This window comes from Glycine soja, chromosome 7 (genome assembly GCF_004193775.1).
Source record: "Glycine soja cultivar W05 chromosome 7, ASM419377v2, whole genome shotgun sequence".
In the NCBI taxonomy this organism is placed as follows: Eukaryota; Viridiplantae; Streptophyta; class Magnoliopsida; order Fabales; family Fabaceae; genus Glycine; species Glycine soja.
The window spans coordinates 30,534,365-30,556,296 of NC_041008.1; the positions used below are offsets into that span (position 1 = coordinate 30,534,365).

The 21,932-nt window shown below is 31.7% G+C and overlaps 3 protein-coding genes across 3 annotated transcripts; 1 reads left to right on the forward strand and 2 right to left on the reverse strand.

Moving 5' to 3' along the window:
• Nucleotides 1–157: 157 nt before the first annotated feature.
• Nucleotides 158–12,098, reverse strand: LOC114419275 (protein VAC14 homolog). The gene is made up of 19 exons (XM_028384914.1): nt 11,653–12,098; nt 11,417–11,530; nt 11,261–11,326; nt 10,057–10,146; nt 9,853–9,972; nt 9,656–9,684; nt 9,368–9,510; nt 9,171–9,265; nt 8,760–8,846; nt 8,500–8,607; nt 8,257–8,348; nt 7,977–8,058; nt 5,926–5,991; nt 4,198–4,313; nt 3,960–4,080; nt 2,719–2,880; nt 2,409–2,537; nt 1,388–1,456; nt 158–638 (listed from the first exon to the last, which is right to left on the reverse strand). Exons 1-17 carry the CDS (start codon nt 11,740–11,742, stop codon nt 2,412–2,414), a joined length of 1,707 nt encoding a protein of 568 aa, XP_028240715.1. The 5' UTR covers nt 11,743–12,098; the 3' UTR covers nt 158–638; nt 1,388–1,456; nt 2,409–2,411.
• Nucleotides 12,099–13,822: 1,724 nt separating this feature from the next.
• Nucleotides 13,823–14,146, reverse strand: LOC114420570 (monosaccharide-sensing protein 3-like). Its single transcript, XM_028386431.1, has one exon. It carries the CDS (start codon nt 14,144–14,146, stop codon nt 13,823–13,825), a length of 324 nt encoding a protein of 107 aa, XP_028242232.1.
• A 470-nt stretch (nt 14,147–14,616) lies between these two features.
• Nucleotides 14,617–15,832, forward strand: LOC114420571. The gene is given in 2 exon segments (XM_028386432.1): nt 14,617–15,226; nt 15,676–15,832. Coding segments are annotated over 2 exon segments (429 nt in total). The 5' UTR covers nt 14,617–14,954.
• Nucleotides 15,833–21,932: the final 6,100 nt, after the last annotated feature.

The following is a 21,932-nucleotide window of genomic DNA, read 5'->3' on the forward strand; positions in this document are numbered from 1 at the left end:
AAAAAAACAAATTCCGTCATTTTCCGCCTTGCCGCCACATCCGCCATGGCACCGCCATCTTTAACCCGCCACGCCACCGCTATTCGGTAGCGTTTTTTCAGAAATTCGCTACGCAACTCCGCCATGGCCGCTATTAACAACACTGAATAAAGCAGGATAGCTCAAATGATGACAAAAATAATACATAAAAGAAAATATACTATGTTAAGCGATTATAAATCAGGCACCATCTCCCTCTTCCTCTCCATTTCCAATATTCTCTATATTCTATGAATTTTTACACAATAATTTATGTGAAACATAAAAACCAAAATACAAAATCAACAAGCAGAATGAAGAGGTCAGCAACCTTTGACAATGAAGTGGAAGAATTGCACAATTTTGCCTGTTTTGGAAAGCAGCCGATGCTGGTGCTGTATTTGCCGAAACTGTTGTAGCCTTGCAGCAAAATTTATTCCATTACGTGAGCTGCCACCGTCTTCGGCTATGTCACCATCCTGAATGGTTCGAAATCCATCAGGGACATTATGAAATTGGTAGGAATCCCCTGAAGGCATTCTCTTTAACTGCTCGCCATTGAATGAATACGATGGCACAGCTTTTAAACGCGTTTTTAGTATCTTAAAGGCGGCACTTTGCTGCATAGTAGTATAAAAAGAGTTAATATATAAACATCAAACCATGTATTCCTGAAAGACAACCTGCCTAAGAAACAATAATTTACACAACTATCCTCCCCGTTCCACAAGTCTTCGTTATTCATGAAGTGTAGATTGTAGAAGGTATAACTGGCAAGAAGATCAAGTTGATACATTCAACAATAGTTATTATCATAAGAATCACAATTCTTACTGGCCAGACAAACATCTCCAGGAAAAAAAAATATATATATATATTACTGACACAATGTTAAGAAAACATGCAAGTGAAACATGAAAATGAACTTGCAGAAGGCATTATATTCAATGACACAAGGGTGTCAAAACTTGTACCTTTTAAAAATGTATTCAGGAGTTGAACATCTAGATTGAATAAATTTGGTCTAGCTGCCTATTAAACCCAAATAGAAAATGTCTCAAAAATGAGATGGATGCAAAGGAATGTAGACACATATAATATACCACATTCCTTCTTTTGAAATAACAGTGCATTGAAACAAGAAAATTGGCTTTATTAAGAATGTAGTGATAATATATACACCAGAGAACAGGGAAATAATACAAAGCAAAATGTCACTTCTAAACACTAAAAATAATTCAAGTATTTTAACCAACGCAAGTCTCAAAAATCACCTCCAAAGAAGGATATTTGAACACATCCCGTTCATACAAGGAAATCAATGCCTCAACAATTTCTCAATAGGTAAGAAGAAATTGTTTGCAGATACCTGAGGAAGCAACATCAGAAGACCATACAATGCCTTGAATAGCCAAATATATCTTCCAGGTTCAAGAAGCTGCAAAATTAAATAATGACTTCAGCACATGAGAGAATCCATTTAAAAAGATAACTATCCCTTAACAAAATTGAAAAGAGGACCAATCATCACTTGATTCATCTCATGCAAGAGAAAATTACCCATATCAAACACAGTGAAGAAATGGCAAAAGCTAACGTGAGGATTGGCACATGAATAGTATAAGGTGAGTGTGTCAATAAAGGGCACCACAAAGGGATTGGGAACCACATTAAATATTCCTATATATGATTTTATGCTTATAGATACTATCACGATTTCAAATTATAATAGTTGATGCATTCCATCATTTTTCCTTCCCTTAACAGGGTTCCACATCACAAAGGATTTTATATGAATTCTATTACAAATGCACAATAGCCATTATGATAAGTTATAAGGGTGGGGTATATTACATCAATTACAAAAATGGGATCTGTATTTAAAATTCGATATTTATATATATTGCAATAAAGTTCTTTCTGAGTATGCATTGTTCATATTCAATCCATAATAACCAATACCATATTTATATAATGCTCTCAAATTACGATACAGGATAAACAGAGTAAGATAAATTATACAAGTAATGCCTATTAGAGAACTTATCCTATTAATATGCTAACCTCCACCTTGTAAGTTTAAAAAATTATAAAAGAATGATGACTGCATCAGATGTATATCGCAGATTAATTGTCTACTGAAGGTTTGATCCAAATAAGAACCATTTAGTGTTTGGTGTGTGGTAAGATAAATGAAACCTAAAGAAAAATTATCATATATGGTAATAAAATAATTGTTTTATAGTTTAGAAATAATAATAATAAGAAGAAGAAGAAGAAGAAACACAATCAACCATTCAACAACTCCATATCCATCATATTTTACCAGACAAAGTACAAAATATGTTATTAAAAGATACATACTGATGAAACATGTTTTAATTAAGCACCTGCTATCGAAGATAAGCAAAGATTGGAGTTTCCATCAAGCGAATCAATTTATCCAGTTGGACCAAAAATTTGACATTAATATCCTCCTCCTCCAGTGATTGAATCACAGCACTGGCATGTTGGTAAGTCTGTTGGGGAAGACAAAAATTTAATTTAAAAAAAAAGAGATCATATGATCCAAATATTGCTAAAGCTAGTATCCACAAAAAGACATTTTTACAATGTGTGCATGTGGCATGTGTGCACTTGCTAGAGAAAGAAAAACTTGAAATGGTAACCAATAATCAGAATCGTGTTATAGAGACCTACCTGAGCTAAAAAGCAAAGACTTATAATTGCCATAGGAGAATGACACCAAGAGGCATACAGAGAAACATACAAGTCCTTCCCAGCAGGATTTACCAGTGATTGCTTCAAAAGATCTCGAATCTCAGATAATTCTGATGATGTAAGTAAGATCAAATTCAGAGCCTGAAATATTTTAAAAAGGAAAAATAAATAAATGTGATGAATACTGCTTCATTACATAGGGCAGTCTAATCTTCAGACTCGTGAAAAAGAAGAATAAATACAACAATGGAACAAAAAGAAACAAAAATTACAATATTGATAATAGCGTCCTACAACTGTTGATTCCAACATCATCTACGAAGTTATACATCAGTCATTAACTTCAATTCCATAAAATAGATTGAAGCCTAAAATGCAGAATCATTGAGCATTATTGGATAAACAATGAAAACATTTTCCTGCCAAATAGCAGAAGCTTTGACCTTTGGAATCTCAAGCTTCAAATTCCATTACAGGACAATATATTTATTTTAAAAAGTAAAAACCATCAACTTAGTCCTCCAAAGTTATATGAGTCACCATATTAGTCATTCAAAAATTTGGATCAACAAATTAGTCCCTCAAAAATTAAAATTATCACCATATTAGACCTCCAAAGATTTTATTACCAATTTAGAGCTTTAAAGACTTAATCTGCAACCCAAGTAATCTCTCAAAGATCTAAAATGTAATCATATTGGTCGTTATGGAGGACTAAAGTGGTTCACAATAAGAATCTTTGGAGGTATAGTCTAAATGATGGATTAAGTCTCGGGGGAAAAATCTAAAATGTCACCATATCAGTCTTTAAGGAGAATTAAAGCAGTGATAAAAAAGAATATTTGAGGGATTTAGTAAGAAATTAAAAGCTTTGAGGGACTAATTTTGAAACAAAAAGAATCTTTCAGAAACTAATTTGATTGGCAAAACTTTTGAACGGTTAATGTGGTAACGTGTATAACTTTGGAGGATCAAATTGAGGGTCTTCTCTTTTAAACATGAATGTTTGGTATATCCACATTTCCATCAGTGTGATGTGTAAGTCTAACCAAAAGAAATTTCCCAACAGTCTAATAAAAGTGGAAACCACCACCAATAATTGCAAATAGTTCTCTCTTATCTTTTGCTTTCTTTTCCATCCCCGTAACACAATATATTAATGAAACAAAAACAAGAAAATCCATTGCAGCCATTATTAAGCACTTGAAAAAGTCACAAACCTGAACCATAATTGACGCAAAATCCAAATCAGTTTCTCCTTCTAATATTGTGGAAAGTTCACGGTAGACTCTCTCAGCATTCAAAAGAACACAAAGGCGACGGACTATCAAAGCACCATGCCTGGAATTTATAATATAAAATTAAAAATTTTAATGAATGAAAAAGTGGATATTAGAGGTAGTAACATATTTAGGTAAATTATAACTAGAATTCATAGGACAAAGGAAAATAGCTTACTTCTCCAAAAGAAAATTATCTAGTTGAAAATTGTGCACTAGAAAAACAACAAGCTGCCGGAAGAGGTGAGGATCTCTTGCAATGCATGCATGAACATCAAGAACTAGAAGCACAACCTATTTAATATTACCAAATTGAAATGAATTAAGGTTAATACAAGTGAATTATTGATTTCCCAAATTACAGAAAATAGCGTACCAGGAAAAGTTAAAAAATATCACTTTTTTATCCATTCAAAACTCAAGCAATCTTTTAAAAACCAAACCAGAGATAGAAATAATTGGTCAGATTCTCAGGTCAATGAGGTCATTATTTGATTGGTTTGACCACAATTTTTTTTGTTAGATCATGATCGAATTGAGGTTGAACCAGATAATGTTCAAACCATAGACATAGCTGGTTCATGATCCCAACCAGTTGAAATGGATGATTTGATACAATTTTCAAAGGATTGCTTAACAGCCAAGAAGGCATATACAAGATATCTATCTATATGGCCTTCTAACAAAACCAAACATACACTCCATTTTCAGAAACAATTTTTCATATAAAAAAATCACTTGAAAGTGTTTTTAAGGACATTTTGTTAGAAGTTACTGCTTGAGATATCAAGCTTCACTAATGACAAAGTGGAAAGTAAAAAATAAATTTTAAAGCAACAATATTGAGCCTTCATCCTTCTGATCTCCAATTTTATCATCTTCCATGTTCTCTATCTCAAGAAAACTACATATCTTAGAGAAATGATGTTACTAGACTCTGAGAACTATAATAGGATGGAATGGGAAATGGCAACTGCCCACTTTCAATCATCCCATCTATGTAATTGAAGCATTACCAACATCATGTTTGCTCAGTATAATATGGCTTACAGTACCTAGATAACCCCTTTAGCCAATAGGGCATGTGCTGAATGGTCTTCTTCATTTTGTCTAAGGATGTATTGCAAAGGGAGGCACCGACACTTAATAAGGGATATGAAGTCAGTCCAACCATAATAAAAAAAAAAAAAACTGTCCAATCTCTTTGCATATCATCTAATATTAGAACAAATTTAATGTATTGGCACGTAAAAAATACTCCCTTCAGTCCTTTATAAAAGATACAAATTACTAATTTATCAAGACCAATGAAATTAGTTTAGTTAGTTAATTTTAATTAATGCCATGAATCAAATTTTATTCCTGAAATACCCATAGAATTAAATCGTTTAAATGGTAGCTATATTTAATGACACTACATATTCAAGAGATAAATTTTCCCACAAATTAGTGTGACTTAATAGATCAATAAATACATCCACTTGCAAAGAAAATGAGTGGGTGTCTCACTAATAGATTTCACAATGAATTGAGGATATAAAAGAAAATTAGCAATTCACCTAAAAGTGGGTCTATGTTTCTTATAATTATGACCAAAAAATGCACTCATTTGTTTCTTATCTTAAGGACCGGAGAAAGTATTAGAGAATAGAAATCCTAGGCCACTCCATATTTCCAAACACTTAAGGTAGGTTGTTAGACTTAGCAAATCAACTACTTGTGATTGTTGAAGTTGAAATGATACGAATGCACTATAATTTATCCATGTAATATTTTGATAAACACTATAAATATACAGGTAAAACCACAACTTCATTAGAACATATGCACAAAGTTCACAAGAAATAAATGATTGGTTTGATGAAATAAAAAATAGAAGAAAAAAATGCTATCACCAGGATGCTACCTCAACAGATGAATCTGAAAGAGCTTTGAGTAGGGTATCAAATATGTCATTCAGAAATGTCAAAACCTGTTTCAGACAAGGAAAGTCTATAGTGAGCATGGACGTAACGAAAAGTAAAGTTTTGCACAAAAGGGAAACAACATTACAAAATATTTCATGCAAATTGAAAAGTAATTATTCAAAGGGGCTGATATTAAGAAAAATAAAGTTTTGCACCAAAGGGAAAAGATTGCCAAACTAGAAGGCACGGATACAACATGGGAGACATGGATACAACACAACATGGACACAAAGATTAGTCAAAATTCAAAAATTGCAGGACATGGCACTTCTATAATATGCATAAAATTAGCAGTTTTGTTAACATCAGTCCTTAGCAACCAATGTTGTTAATGGCGGATGGCGGTTCATGGCGGAAAGCCAAAAATCTGCCATAAAAATATGGTGGATGGCGGTTCATGGCGGAAAGCCAAAAATCTGCCATAAAAATATGGCGGATGGCGTAGCGGCAAATGGCGGACAAATATATATATATATATATATATATATATATATATATATATATATATATATATATATATATATATATATATATCAACAAAACAATAGATAAAAAATAAATATAAATTAAAAAATTAAAAAAAACAATGGATTGCATTCAACTAAACTAAAAAAGTTTCATGAGTTCACACAATAACCAACACCAAATAAACTCATTCAAGAGTTCAAAATAACAAAAGGATAAAAGCATAATGCAAAGTGCAAAGTTTCATGGTTTAGACATTGCAATTAGTAGACGAGGGCTGAACAGAAACAATAAAAACAGAACCAATAAAAATAGAACCAGGGTGTAAAAACTAAAATTAATAAAAGTTGTAAAAAGCAGCTAAAAAGGTTTGAAGTGTCCATGCCATGTCCAACATTAATGCATGTTTGACACATGTACAACACAACATGGTTAGGCTACTATTTAGAAGTATCATGCTTTCTTGACACCAAACAATAAATTGGTACACAAACTATATTTGTGCGTTGTGTGATAAACAAAGAAAAGAGTGAGAGTAGCATAAATGAGAATGTTAAGATATGTGGTCACACCACTGTCACACAAGAAAGGATAGGGTACAAAATGATTAAATAAGGGATATTAGTGTGGTACCCATCAAGGATAAGATGACACAAAATGGGTTAAGATGGTTTGGATATATGCAAAGAAAGCCCAGAGTGAATAATATCAGGGAATTTGATTGTTAACCGAACCTAGTGATGTCACATGATCCATGTAGCTGACCTCATCCAATGGAATAAAAACAATTGATGTTGTGATAAAGAATGAAAGTTATGTTATTTTATTCAGTTTGACAGTTATGACAACTTCAAAATTATTTGCAGAATTGAGTCAAGGGCCTGGCTGTTAAAGCTTAGAAAACTTACGATTCTATAATTCAGTTTTTTTTCTTCTAAAAGTTCCTTTTCTCCAAAAGCTATTTTCAACTTCTGAGGAAAGTCGTAAAACAGATTTTTTTATTTTAGGTTTTTGCTCGTTTTTTCAAAAGCATTGCATTTTTATTCTGAATTTTTAAGATATTTTTAGTTAAAAAAAAAAACTTTTTAGGAAAAAGCACAAACAAGCATGCACTTAATGGCTAAGACCTTTTCTACCATAATAAATTAAACCATATCAAATAAAATTACAGTAGATCCCTTATTCCTGGAATAACCAAAAGAAAGGCATAATCTCATTTGATATACAAGCAAAAGGTAAAAATATAAAAAGAGCAAAATAGCATTAGCTACTGGTTACAGCCAAGTAAGTTCTATTATTAATCAATAGAAATTAAACTCTCAGAAAACATATAATCAAGGGCCACTCATGATATATAAGGCATAAACAACAGAAGTTTCCAAAGATTTCAGAAATATCAAAAGTGGCATGGAATTGAGCTATATGACAAAGACTCCAAGGAACATATCAAAAGACTAGATTAAGTCCATGTATTCATAGCAGCCTCAAAATATATCAAAATAAAAGATGAATTAAATTGAATCACCACACTACGATGTTTGGATAAAAGGGTAGATATCCAGTGCAAAGCTTCAATACGAGTAGCCACCCATTCACTAGATAGTTTCCTAACCAGTCAAACCATTCCCAAAATCATTCTGCAGAATAATAAATGCAAAATAGAGTTGGCTAAACAAAAAAGATCCTCATAATCATTTCCCAATTGGTTCTTGGATTCCCATAGCACTATACAAATCAATAATTTTTTAACAGAAAGTATACTCAAATTGAAACCTAGCAATTTTCTCAGGTTAAAAAAACTACACCTCCTAGCAATGGAGAGGATTGCTCCTACATCAAATGCTTCAGCTGGATCGGCCTGGATTGCACGTAGCTCTTCATTGGTTTCACGAGCAACCTTATACATAAGCCAGAAATTATTTCTAAAGCATTGCTTTCCATCACAGGCAACAACAAAATTAAACATTATACAAAACCGAGAATTTAAAAAGGTAAATAAAAAAAAAAGTAAAGAGGAGGAGAAACAGGGAAAGCTCAAGTAAGCCCACCACTCTAATTTTCTCTTCTTTATTGGATATGCAAGGCAAAATGGCTCTAAGAATGTCAGCATAATATGGAACAAGCTGATATCCACCAAGTTTGACAAACTCATTTATCTGTTAAAACAAGAAAGCACAGACATTATTTAAGGAAAATAATAATGAACAACAAACAATACATAATATTTTGACCAGATGCCAACACTAAATGAAAGTTTAATTACAATAAAGACTTGTTTAACAAGTCAAAACATTGCAATACCACTCACCCATGTGATAGCTGTTAACCTAGTAAATTCATCTGGAGAACCTGCCCTTTGTACCAGTATTTCAGCCATTCGACCATAATCTACAGACTTCAAGAGTAGCACTGCTCGAGTCAGAAAATGACAAATGAACAAAACATGTTGTTTTTCTTTCAATATATTAGGTGAAAAAGATGCACATTGTACATCACAGTTAATAAACACAAAATGCACAAAGAGAAAGGAGTCAGCAAAGAGATTAACCCTAAAAGATGGGAAACATATGAAAGCAGACATATGCTGTAATAAACCCTCCCCAAGAAGCTAACAGTAAAAACAATGCCCTGCCCTAAAAGCAGAATTGTGGTATGAATAATTTCAAAAGGCTTGCTACTCCAACAAAAAGGAAAAAAGATACATTAGTAGAAACCTTACTGGCGAATTCTTAATCTCTTGAAGAAACTCAGAAAGGGCTGAATCAGCTTGTTGACGTATTTCATGACTTGAATCACTCAACATATTAAACAAACCTGAGATGTTTATGAACGATTAGCTGGTTTACATTGATGTTGTAGATAACATGTCAAGTGCATAGAAACAAAAAAAATTGATTCTTTAGCTGATACACTTACCATCAAGAAAATCAGGAAGAAAGCCAAGCATGTCAATATCCGGGACACTGTCCAATACAGTAATCCATCCTACCAAAAACTGATGGACATATGGATTCAATACATTCATGCGGTCCCTCAACAATGGTATAAATTCTTCAATACTGACAATCAAGAGAGTAAAATGGAGGCATGAAGCATTACAAATCAGTCTGAGATCTCTGTATTGACAAGTCTTTTAAATTTAAAACACAACAGGATACAGTCATACAGAGAAACATATAGCATAGAAGAAAGAAGAAGGGGCACCTGAACTGATCACTTTCAGTCACAATATTCTGTTTGAATAAATTAACATTTAATCATTAGTTAATCAAAAGGAACAGTAATTCAAATCACTATTAGATCAATACCTATTCAAAAAACATTTGATATGTACAGTTGTGCACACATGTAAATCTGCTCAAAGGATTGTTGGAGTTCAGGAGAAATTTATTATATTATACCTTAACAAGTTGATCTAAGAGATGAGCAGCACTTTGTACATTGGCATCTGAGTCTGCAGAAAGCTTGCATAAGGCATCAAAGATCTGGTTGAAGAATATAATAAAATCCCCTCTCACAACCTAGCATCAAAACAAGATTGACATGGGAGGATTGCACATTATCGTATTAAAGGTTTATATAGGTAAGAAGAATTAGCTCTTCACCTTTGCTATGTTGTATAATGCTTCGCAAGCATAATAACGAACTCTGCTATCTTGATCGGCAAAAGAATCTAATACAGGGGGTACAATTTGCTGTCAAATACAAAATATACAGGGGGTTAGATTGGGTTTTATCTTTGGGAGGCAGCACCAGAGGTGCTTTGTATTATCTTTTCATTCAGTACCACTTGTACTGTTTTTGCTTATCTTAATAATATATTATACAATTTTCCTTCCAAAAGAAGGAAAATGAATACACACATCAATTTTATACTTTTAGGTGAAATCATCTTTTTTGTTCTTTTAAACCTCGTCCTAAAATTTTGAACCATGTTAACATCAGCTTAACCAGAAAGAACAGAACCAGCATCCAAAGTAATTATCATTTTTCGTGTCGATAACAAGAACAAAATTACACGTATTATATTCCATTCACTGACATGCTTGAAATTGCAGTTTTATAATGCTTTCATTTTCAAAATGTCTTGTGCTATAGATGCTAAAAAATGCAGCTAAAGAAGGTTTAAACTATGGTAAAAACTAAAAAGTCATCAAATCTGCTTATGAATTACAAGACAAATAGTTTTTGCTGAATATTATCGCATATCCAAAATTACAGACATAGATATGCATCTAAATATGTATACACGAGTTCTGAAACTGAAAAGGAACTATTTTTATGGCCATATCTTTGAAAAACATCCCCCAGGGAGCTTCTGATACATAGGACTGATTAGATGGAATTATCCGCAGTTCTGACAACTTATCAAGTCAATGTGACTAACAAGCAGTACCCGGTTTTTATAGGCAGAAAAATAACACCATGCCCATGTAATATATTACTCGTACTCATAATGTTAAGAAAAAATCAAAGACCATCAACATTAACACATAATTAAAGAACAAGAAAAGGGTTTTTGAGAAAATCATAATTCTTTCCTCATGTAACAGCAAATTAATCCAAAGACCAAACAATTAACTGACGACACAAAGGTAGCCACACGCACTTATACTCTCTCTCTCAATCACGTGCGCATATGTGCACGCACACACAGCAAGAATATTCTCTTCCACTAAAATCCAGTGACCACTATCAAACTTCTAAGATACACCACCCAAAATGAAATTTGCATAATTTAATAAGTGGGAAGAGTTCAATTGTAATCCATGACAAAAATTACTAGTGATGGGCAAGGCAACCCCTTACCTCAAGATGCTGAGCAGCTTCAGTAGTCAACCCAACAGTGGCAGCAGCTAAGCTTATCAACCCTCCCTTCATTAATTTTTTTTAAAAAATGATCAAATTATTAAATTCAAACTAGAATTAACCCAAATTAAAGATAAATAACATAATTAGCACTACCTTGCGGTGATTTGCTTGTGGCGAAAAAGTATATTCCGTAGTCAACAAATTGATCACAGCAGTAATCCTATCATGATCCCCAGCACCAGCAAGCTGCTTCACTATCCCCTCAACCTATAATAATAACACAAAACCCTTTAAATTCACCAACGCCCTCAAATTTCACTAAATTGGAACAACCATAAAAAATAGAAAGGAACAAAAAATCATAATTACTGAAGAGAGAAAAAAAAAACCTCCAGTGCTGCATTCTTGCGCTTCTCGTAGAGCTTGTCGGCGAGGTTTCGAAGCACGGCTGCCGGAATCACCGAGAGAGCATCGGCCATGGCGGCAACACCTTCGCAATCGCAAATTCGAAGAACGAATTGGGAATCAAATTTGTTTGCGGATCTTTTCCTGCTGCAAACGAAACATCGTCGTTTCTTTCATTCCCTTAGGAAACGGAAATCACGAAGTGGAAATTGGAAATGGCGAGGTTTTCTTGGACTTTCATTTAGGTGGAAAATGCGATTGAGTGGGAAAATTGGAAATCGGATCTGAGAAAAACGAAAATTGAAATTGGAACTGAAACATAGAATTTCACTTTTCTTAGATTTTTGGTAATATTTTCTATCAGAGATTCCATTTTTGTGAAAATGAAATGAGGTTTTTTTGGTGGTGAATACGCTCCTGGTTGAAATAATTGTTTTCTTTAAATTTGTCCATTTTTTTCTCTCCGTGTTCCGTTATCACTTTTTGCGTGTTGCCATAATTTTTTATTTAAATTTAAATTAGTAATTTTTAGGATTTTTTTTCCATAAATATACCTTCTTTCCTGTTTTTTTTTTCAATTTACATTATTTTACAATTTAATTTCCAATTGTGATTTTCTCTCTTCTTTCTGTTTTTTTTAATTCAAAATATTATATTATATAATTTTTTTAATTGATTTTAAAGTTACTTATTTATTAAATTAAATTTTTTTATTTTGTTTTTTATTTTTTTAAAGAAAATTATAAAATTTAATTTAATAAATCAGTAATTTTAAAACCAATTAAAAAATTATATAATATAATATTTATATTTTACAATATTTTAAATTAAAAAGAACAAAAAGGAGAGAGAAAGTCTCAAATAATATATATTGAGAATTAAATTAAGAAATAGTGTAGATAGAAAGAAAGTAGGAGGGAGAATATGTATTTACGAAAAAAATCCAATTTTCAGTTTACCCACTTTTACTGCACTAGGTGATATAATAACATAACTGTCAAAATTCACAACGCTTTGCAATTATTTTTTCAGTGTGTTTTTTAATTTGTTTTAATATTACTAACTAATTTTCTTATTTTTTAATTAGCGAACATAACAAAAAATATCAATAACACATAAATTTAACTACAAAATTACATATAATGTAACTAAAAAATTATACTCTAATTTTATCCATTTTTTTATTTTTCTTGATCTGTATATTTTTCTTTAAAAAATAAAAAACAAAATTATAAAATTTAATTTAACAAATAAGTAATTTTAAAATAAATTAAAAAATTTATATAATATAATATTTATATTTATAATATTTTAAATTTAAAGAAAACAAAAAGAAAAGAAAGTGTATTCACATTCATCTGAATTTGCAGCTATGGGTCTCTTTAACCACTTTCATTTTATTGGAAATTAAATTACAAAATGATGGTGTACATTGGAAAAAAAAGGAAAGAGTGTGTATTCAAGGAAAAAAACCATAAAATGAAATTGGGAGTCTTTTTATAAGATACTAATTATAAGTAATAACTACATAATTAAGCTGTGCCACCCGTGACTAAAGACTTTAGATTTGGCTATGTTGAATTGAATGAAAGACAGAATTTCCTTAATTTGTGGGTAATGGTATCGTCATTTTTTGTTTTTCAACATAAAATTAGTAAAATGCATATTCTTTATTCTATAATTCACAATTTATAGTTATAGATCATAGATAACTCAAACTTATCCATTAAACTAGTCTGCAACCCGTGCACATACACAGGTTATTTGGTAAGCATTTTCTAAATGTTGATGGACACCAAAATAATAAAGTTGATTAACAGAAAATTGAAGATTATCAGCATAATGTTGATTGAGAACAAAGTTGATTAACAGCAAAATAAGATAAGTAAACATTAACAGAGTATATTACAAAATATAAGTTTTTATTTGTGAAATACATTTTTTTACCTATGCATAATTTTTTTAATATATAATTATATAATATTAAAATAATTATTTTACCCCTCTCTTGATTGTTTGCATTTATAAATAATGTGTTGCTGTAAGAATTGCTCAATGCAAAATATGCATAAAAAAGGAAAAGCAAAATAACAAAGGAAATTTTAAAGACACCGAAAGTAGCTACTAATGTAATGTTACATCAAATCAAATGGATTAAATATTAAATATTGTCCACACTCTAATTCCTGTTGCTTGTAGCGGCCCAAGGTTCAGAGAATAAGTGTTCAATTGGCCCCTGATGTCAGCCGGCACTATCTCAGATATGTAGAGAGGAGTAAGAGTAACAGCATGAGCAATGACAACCCCATCAATTATCCTCGCTAACAGAACAATAACAACATTAGGTGCCCACAACATTACCAAACCACTAAGGAAGAACATGATAGAAGATGTTATCAACATAGGGCGTCTTTCAACCAAATCACACACTGTCCCAGAGAAAATTGTCACAACAGTGTCGATTATACTGCCTTGCATGAGTATTAATTTTATATTATTATAACTTTTTAATGTATTTAACTATTGTATTTTTTAATAATAAAAATGTAAGTAGTTATTATTATTATTATTTAAGATAACATTTAATTTGTTTTTACTATCATAATTACCAAAAAAAACATATTAGTGTTAATCAAATTTAAATTAGAATAAAAATATATTTGTGTTATTAAGTAATTTGAATTAGAAAATATAATTTTTTTTAGAATATTCTAATCATCATTGGTTACTATAATTATAATTATCTTAATTAGAAAAAAAAAGTATATTAGTGTTATTAATTAGAATATTCTAATAATTAGTGATTATGTAATTATTATATAATAAGAATGAATGTAGTGATAACACACGAAATTTGTGACGTCAACAACAACAACAATAATAATAATAATAATAATAATAATAATAATAATAATAATAATAATAATAATAATAATAATAATACATAGTTATGAAATTTGGGTCAATAAATTATGACCATTAGCCATGAGCTCATTGATGAGGTTGTTGTAGTAGTTTACTCCTTCATGGTTTACACCTGCACTAAGTTTTCCTTCTGCAAATGATTTATAAGAAATTAATAATAGTTACTATGGAACACAAACTAAGGAAAAAAAATTATTTGGGTGGAATTTCAATAAAACTTGACCTACTCGGTAGTACCCTAGACCATGAAATGGAAAATCTATAAGCATCCAAATTCATATACTTCATGATTCCAATATCCTCCTAAAACAGGTGGACCAGTCTATCATGAGTCTACATATCAATTATATTCTTTATTCATATGAAAACTACTTCTAAAATACTACTATTGAAACCATATATACCTTATACCGATGATATGAGTCGTCTGCTACATCTCCATTACTTACATTTTTTATTTTTTCTGCATGCCATAAGTGGAAATTATACATTAAAACGGGCAATTTACAGTCAAACCCTGTTGATGATGAATCTTTCGATGCTTTCGTTGACCAGTAGCATATGCATTGATTGTTCTGTGAAACAAATGGACATAACTCCCATCTTTCTTAGCACCTGAAAAACAAAATAGACGTAATTTGGTTACACAGTCCCAGAAAAGGGACAATAGCCTAAACATGTAGAGTTAATTATAAGATAATCATAATTAGAAGCCACTAAGTTTTTCTGGCAATAAAATATTCTTCCTTCCCTCAACCCCCATCACTGAAGCATTAAACATAACTATCAACATGATTAGAATCTTGATTAGGTTCAAGTCTATCTAACAGGGAATTTGAGATTCAATGAAGAAATTGAGATTCAATGAACTTAAACTTTCAATGTGTTTTTAGATTATGTTGTGTCCTGTTTTATTTTTTCAAACATCAATTTAAAAACAAGCATTGAATTCTAAGGTGCAAAAGGCAGTCACATTACATTGATGTGTCATTCATGGCACTTTTCCATAACCTATTCAATCAAGTATAATAAAAAGAGTGGTAAAAGTTTACATATTTGAATTGAAAGCAAAAAGGTCAGAGAAATCTCACCTGGAAGATTTTCCGGATGTGTGTAGCAAATTCCTTGGTCTCCTTCCAGTGTTGGGATGAACTCATTGATAAACATGTAGCTGAAGATAGAGTAGTGCTTTTCACTTTCTTTGCAAATCCTCCAATGTCAATAAGCCAGCTCCTGTAGAGAAAATTAGCAAATATACTCTATATTGTCAGTCTGTGACTAACAAATAAAAAAGCTATACCAAGCATAACAGTAACTTAAAGAAGAGACATTCCTTTTTTTCCTTTTCTAATATCTCTTTAATAGGCCGATCAGCTGCAGTTACACACAAATTCTGCAATATAAGGGCAAGCATCAAATATTGAATAATAGTAACATTAATTTCAAAGAATAATATCATATAGTAAGATATAAAAAAATTTGTTGACATTCAATGAGTGTAATTTATTTGACAATACATTTTTAGAGAAAAATGAAACACCTTAAGTATGACTAAACTTCAAATTGAATGATTATGATTATTGTTAATAAAAAAATTATTAATTAGGAATGGAAAAATTATTACAATAATACATAACAATCATATGTTTATGCATGATTCCAAACACTCAGCATAACTAGAAAAATATATAGTCAGTTTTGCTTCCAATACAGACTTCAACTGCCATCATACTCATAATAAAAAGAAATGCCATCTAATTAACATAATATCCATAATTTGCGATTCACAATACTTCAATCCACAGTTTAGTTATATCTAATTAGCTTTTTTATTTCCTTTTTAACTTTTTTCTATATAAACTTTTAAAAACAAAACATTTCCTCACTCCATATATCATATATTTTCAAATACCAGGGATTTGAAAGTCAATTCAACCACACACAAAAATGAAGAGAATTTGTAAATCAAGCCAAAGCATCATCAACATTAAAAATACCAACACATGACTTTCTCCAACTATTGAATAGTAACTATAGCAATTAATCTCTTATTTCGTATAATAGATAAACAACAATAGCTTAACATCTTTGAACATCGTAATCATAATTTAGATTGTTCCCCTTAAAACAGAGAGGTTCAGACTACATGCAACATCTAGTGCTGATTTTTCAATTACAATACCCATACAGAATATAATGGTAAGGTAATAATATATTTACATTCTGAATGAAACAGCAGCGTCAGCATCCATATCAGTCACCTCTCTGACGAGGTTTTTGGTGGAAGGCAAACCAGCAGTTACATCCTCTTTAATCCCACATTCGTATGTCCCTCTTCGGATCTTGAAGTAACCATCCTGCAATTAAAGATTAAATTAGTCTATTAGCTAAGACATATCTTAGGTAACAGGCATTCAAGTTAAGATTAAATTAGTCCATCAGCTAAGCCATATCTTAAGTTACAGGCATTCAAGTTGAAGAATATTTCAAGAAACATACATCTCCCCATTCACTATTCCACTGATTTGCAAGAAGCTGAAAAAATGAAAAGCACCCAATCAGTAATTAAGTATAAAATTCTAAATTTCAGATGGTATGTCCCAGGGGACTGAAATGTCAATCGGGAACATATCAACATACCCAATAATCCTCCCCATCTTCAGTTGTTCCCCATCTCGAATCAACTCATCGTCTCTTTAATTACCACTACGACCTTAATCCTTGCCAATGAAAATATAATATCAAAAGTTATCCTTAGTAAAGTTGGGCTAATGCACTAAAAATAAAAATTAATATCATTCATTGATGCTATACTTGATCGGGACATCGCGATTATATTTGCATGCAAAAAGATCAACATGATGATACAGTCTTCAAACTAAAGTTCAATTGAAATAATAATTATATTTGCATGCAAAAAGATCAACAGCCCCAAGGTGACACGCAAGGGTTTAAATGAAGGACAAACGTCCAATACACACACCAGATGGCACGTCATGAGATAAATGATATTTTAATTTTCCTGAACCAAAGGATTAATAGTAAACCACAGAAGATGCTTTTAACTTGCAGTTTTATAAGAGAAGAAGAATAAATTATCACCTTAAGAGCGAGCAGAAGCAGCAACATTTCAACTGAGTAAAACCCTTTATCAACAAAAATAAAACTTTTTTTGTGCCCCCATGACACTCTGAACACAGAACAAAGCACAAATCAACGAATTTTGTAAATAGGTCAAAATAAAGAGACAAAAAACACCAAAATGCTACAAAAAGGAAACAACCTCTAAAACGCTTTCCATTCTCGCAATTCAACCGCTGAATCGTTACTCCTCCCAGAGCACCAACTCTAGAAAGCACGGGAGAGAGAGAAATGGAAAGCGAAAAGGCTCCGGAACGCACACTTCTAAACTCCACGGGAGAGAGAGAAATGGAAAAAAGCAAAACACGTGGAAAGCGAGAAGGCTCGAGAACGCTTCCAGACTCCACGGGAGCTAGAAAAGAGGGGAGAATGAAAGATCGGAGAGTGGTGAGATTCAGGGGAGAAAGCACGCGTCTGAGATGTACACAGAGGTAAGTGGAATGCGTGAAGAAAGCTCAAAATCCACGCGTCAACCAATCAAGAAGACCAAAATGCACAGCAAAATGACTAAAAGACCAACAAATTAGACACATGTCATCAGCTGAAGCATGGGCACAATTATAATTTTCCTAAGATTCTCTTTTATAATATAGAATATATATTTTCATATAATTTTAAATGTGAATATACTTTATAAGAAGGAGTTTTTATATTTATAAATCACTTTTTCTTTTGATTCTTATTAAATTATTTAAATTTAATTAAATTGAACTAGTAATGTATGGGCTTTAATACTGTATATTATTACTATCTAATGGTGTATTTGTCCATTTTACAATAATTATTTTAAAAATAACATGTTTTTGGTACACCATTTTTTTAATTTTTCAAAAATATAAAGTGTGAATGTTTGTTTTTTATGTTTGGTTTGTTATTTAAAAAAATATTTTAAAGAAATATTATTTCTTAGGAATGTTATTTTATCTATATATGTGTTTGGTTGTTCAATTAAAAAAATGATGTATTTAGTAAAGGAATTTTTTTTTTATTTTTTTGGATCTTAAATTTAGAATATTGGTTTCTATTTTTAGTATTTATTTTTAAAAAACAAAATTCACAATAAACAGTGTTTCATAACAATTTTCCTGTGATAAAAATATAATGTTACTCTTATTAAGTTATTTAATGTGATAAATAATTAAAGTAATTAGTAAAAATATCACATTATTCTTTCATTCTTATCAAACTTATATAAATATTCTCAAGAATATTTATAGCCAATCAAACACATTTTACCTATCTTAGAAATCATAATTTTAGTACTTATGATTTGCAAGAATAATATTCCTAGAAATGAAAAAACTTTCTTTGTACCAACATCCGCTATGTCTCCTACAAAATCATTTTCATCGAAGAGGTGAAAACCAAGTTTCATGAGGTGAAAATTAATTTTTTTATGGTTCAAAAGTATCATGTTACTTATTATATCATGTGGTAAATAATTAACATTTATAGGAAAATTTTATTTCAAAAATACATAAAATTCTTTTATTGAAAAAATCTATAAATATTCCCAAGAATATTTATGATCAACCAAATAATAGATTTTAATCATCATTAACAAGAAGAACTTTATATATCTCAATATTATCATTTTAATTCCTTTTAATTATTGATAACTGTTTACAACTTATAGTATTTGCACCTTCAGATAACTTGACGATATTCCAAGTCATTGTTAACCAATGATTTTATCACATCATTAATAGCATTAATTCACTTTTAAAGGGTTAGAACATGTATGACTTGACTAAAGTTGATTAGATATTCCTCGGCCAACATTGATTCATGTTCTTAAAGAAATGCACCATAATAATCTAAAATTGCACATCTCCTTTCTCTAGTAGATCTTCTAAATGGGACTTCTTGAGTCTATTGAGTTTGAACTATAGGTGGTGCTTGAGGAGGAATCTTGGTGTCGTCTTGTCCTTGAATGATGTCAGGAATAACATCGCTATTAATTACTAGATCCATTACAAAGACTTGTCATTTGTTAATAACAAGTTCTTCATCAGAGACAACACACCTCATGTTTCCTTCTCCTCCAAACTCAACTTCCTCAAGATATCTTGCATTCTCGTCTCAAAGAAGGATGTTATAGTAGGATTGTAAAACTTATACTCGCGAGAGCATTCAATGTAATTATGTAACCAACAAAGTAGTAACTAATTATCTTTAAGTCTAGTTTTCCTTTATGTGGCTTATAAGGCCTTGCTATAGTTGGACATCTCCAAATGTGCATGTGCCTAATGTGGGCTTTTTCCCAACCCACAACTATAAGGGGTCGTTAGTAACTATAGTTGGTACCTTGTAGAGGATACAAGTTTCAATCTTAAATGTTTTTCTTCAAAGTGACTCTGGTAGAAAATAATCATACTTTTTACCATATTCTTAAGAGTTTAGTTTTGTCATTTTGTAACTCTATTAATGCTAGGTTTTCCCAACATTGCATATTGTAGAACAATTTCATATTTATTGAAGAAAAAACACAAAGGGCTCTAGATGTTGTTCACCTTATGTGTCATATCTACCATAGTAATCACCACCACAATCAGATTTTGATAACCTTAATTTTCTATCCTAATTGAAGTTCAACTTCAACTTCGAAACACTTGAAAACGTCTAGAGATTGAAACTTCTCATAAATTAAATAAAGAGTAATCGTCTATGAACTTGATAAAATACCTTCGTTCATTTCATGAATCCATAGGTGTCGCAACGTGCCCTTTTGCGGGCGAGCGAAGGCGAGGCTCACGGGTGCGCTTTCCAAAGGAGGAAAGATGCGCGGAGTCGCCACCAACGTTTATTTGTGGAAAACGTCGGAAAAACCGAAGGAAACCGGTCAAAATGAAAATTCTAAGTTCGAGAGTTGTATTTACGTTTGAGGAAGGTATTAGCACCTCTCACGTTTGTCTCAAAGGACAACAGCCTATCTTTTAGAATTGTGGAAATTGTGTTACCTTAACTTTTATTTCTTTTTATTTTTTGAGGTCGACAAAAGCGGGGCTCTTGCTCCTACGTACCCTCCATCAAAGAGGAAATCAGACCTACGTAGTTCTTCCTTTAAGCATGAATCAAGTGATTCTTTTACTTGAAAGGTGATCATTTTAAGGCGTTGGACCTTAAAAAATGATCCATTTACTTGATAAGGAAAAAGCTGAGATAAAACTTTCAAATCCTTTTTTAGTGATTTTTTTGGTGGACGAGCTTGACTTGGCGAATTGATTTTAGCCTTAGTTTTGCTTTAGTTATTAGTCAATTCAATTAAGAATGAGAAATCCCAAAGAGAAAACGTCCGATTGATTTTTGTGCTTCATTTTACTAAAAGGTATTTTTTTCCGATTATTATATTATTATTTTACCTCTTTTTTGATTTCCGACGTGGTTACGGCACGACCGAACGGTCGGAATTCATTTTAACAGAAATTAACGAATGATACAATTCAAATGATCGGTGGAAATTTATTTTATTTTTAGATTAGGCGAGAAACAACTTAAATAAATGACTGAAGCACGTCAAAAGGGGGTATAGAAAGCGAATGAAAACGAGAAAAAAAAATTCATGAAACAAAATGTGGACCACCACAGGTACATAGAATGAATTGAAAAGCTCGGTTTGAGGTACTTACCCGTTGAAGACTGAAGAAAACGAAGAATGAATGATGAATACTGAAGAACGGTCGAGAATCTTCACGTAATTACTCACGGAAACGTTACGGAAACGTTACGGAAGCGCCTCGGCTTGGATTTTCTTCACGGAAGTAATTTTCCTCAGCAATTTTGAGAGAATAAGAAGTGCCAAAAAGGTTGAACCCCTTCTCCCTTCACTCCTCTCCCTATTTATAGCAAAATAGGGGAGGAGCTTGCCACCCAGCTCGCCCAGGCGAGCAAGGTTGCTTCCTCCAGAAGCAACAGCCTTCTAGAGGAAGAATCTGGAAGGCCCAAGTGGGCCTGATTGTTATTTGTACCCCCCCATTTTTACTAAATGCACCCCCTTCTACTTTTTTTGGTAATTCTTTTTCTGTAACGTTACGAAACTTCACGAATTTCGTAACGATACTTATTTTCCTTCCTCAAGGTTAGGAATCCTTACGGATTATGTATTTACTCTTTTTTAGCTTTCGAAGAAGTTACGGAAACTCACGGATTGCGCAAAACACCTCTTTTCGATTTCCGCCACATTACGGAATTTCACGGA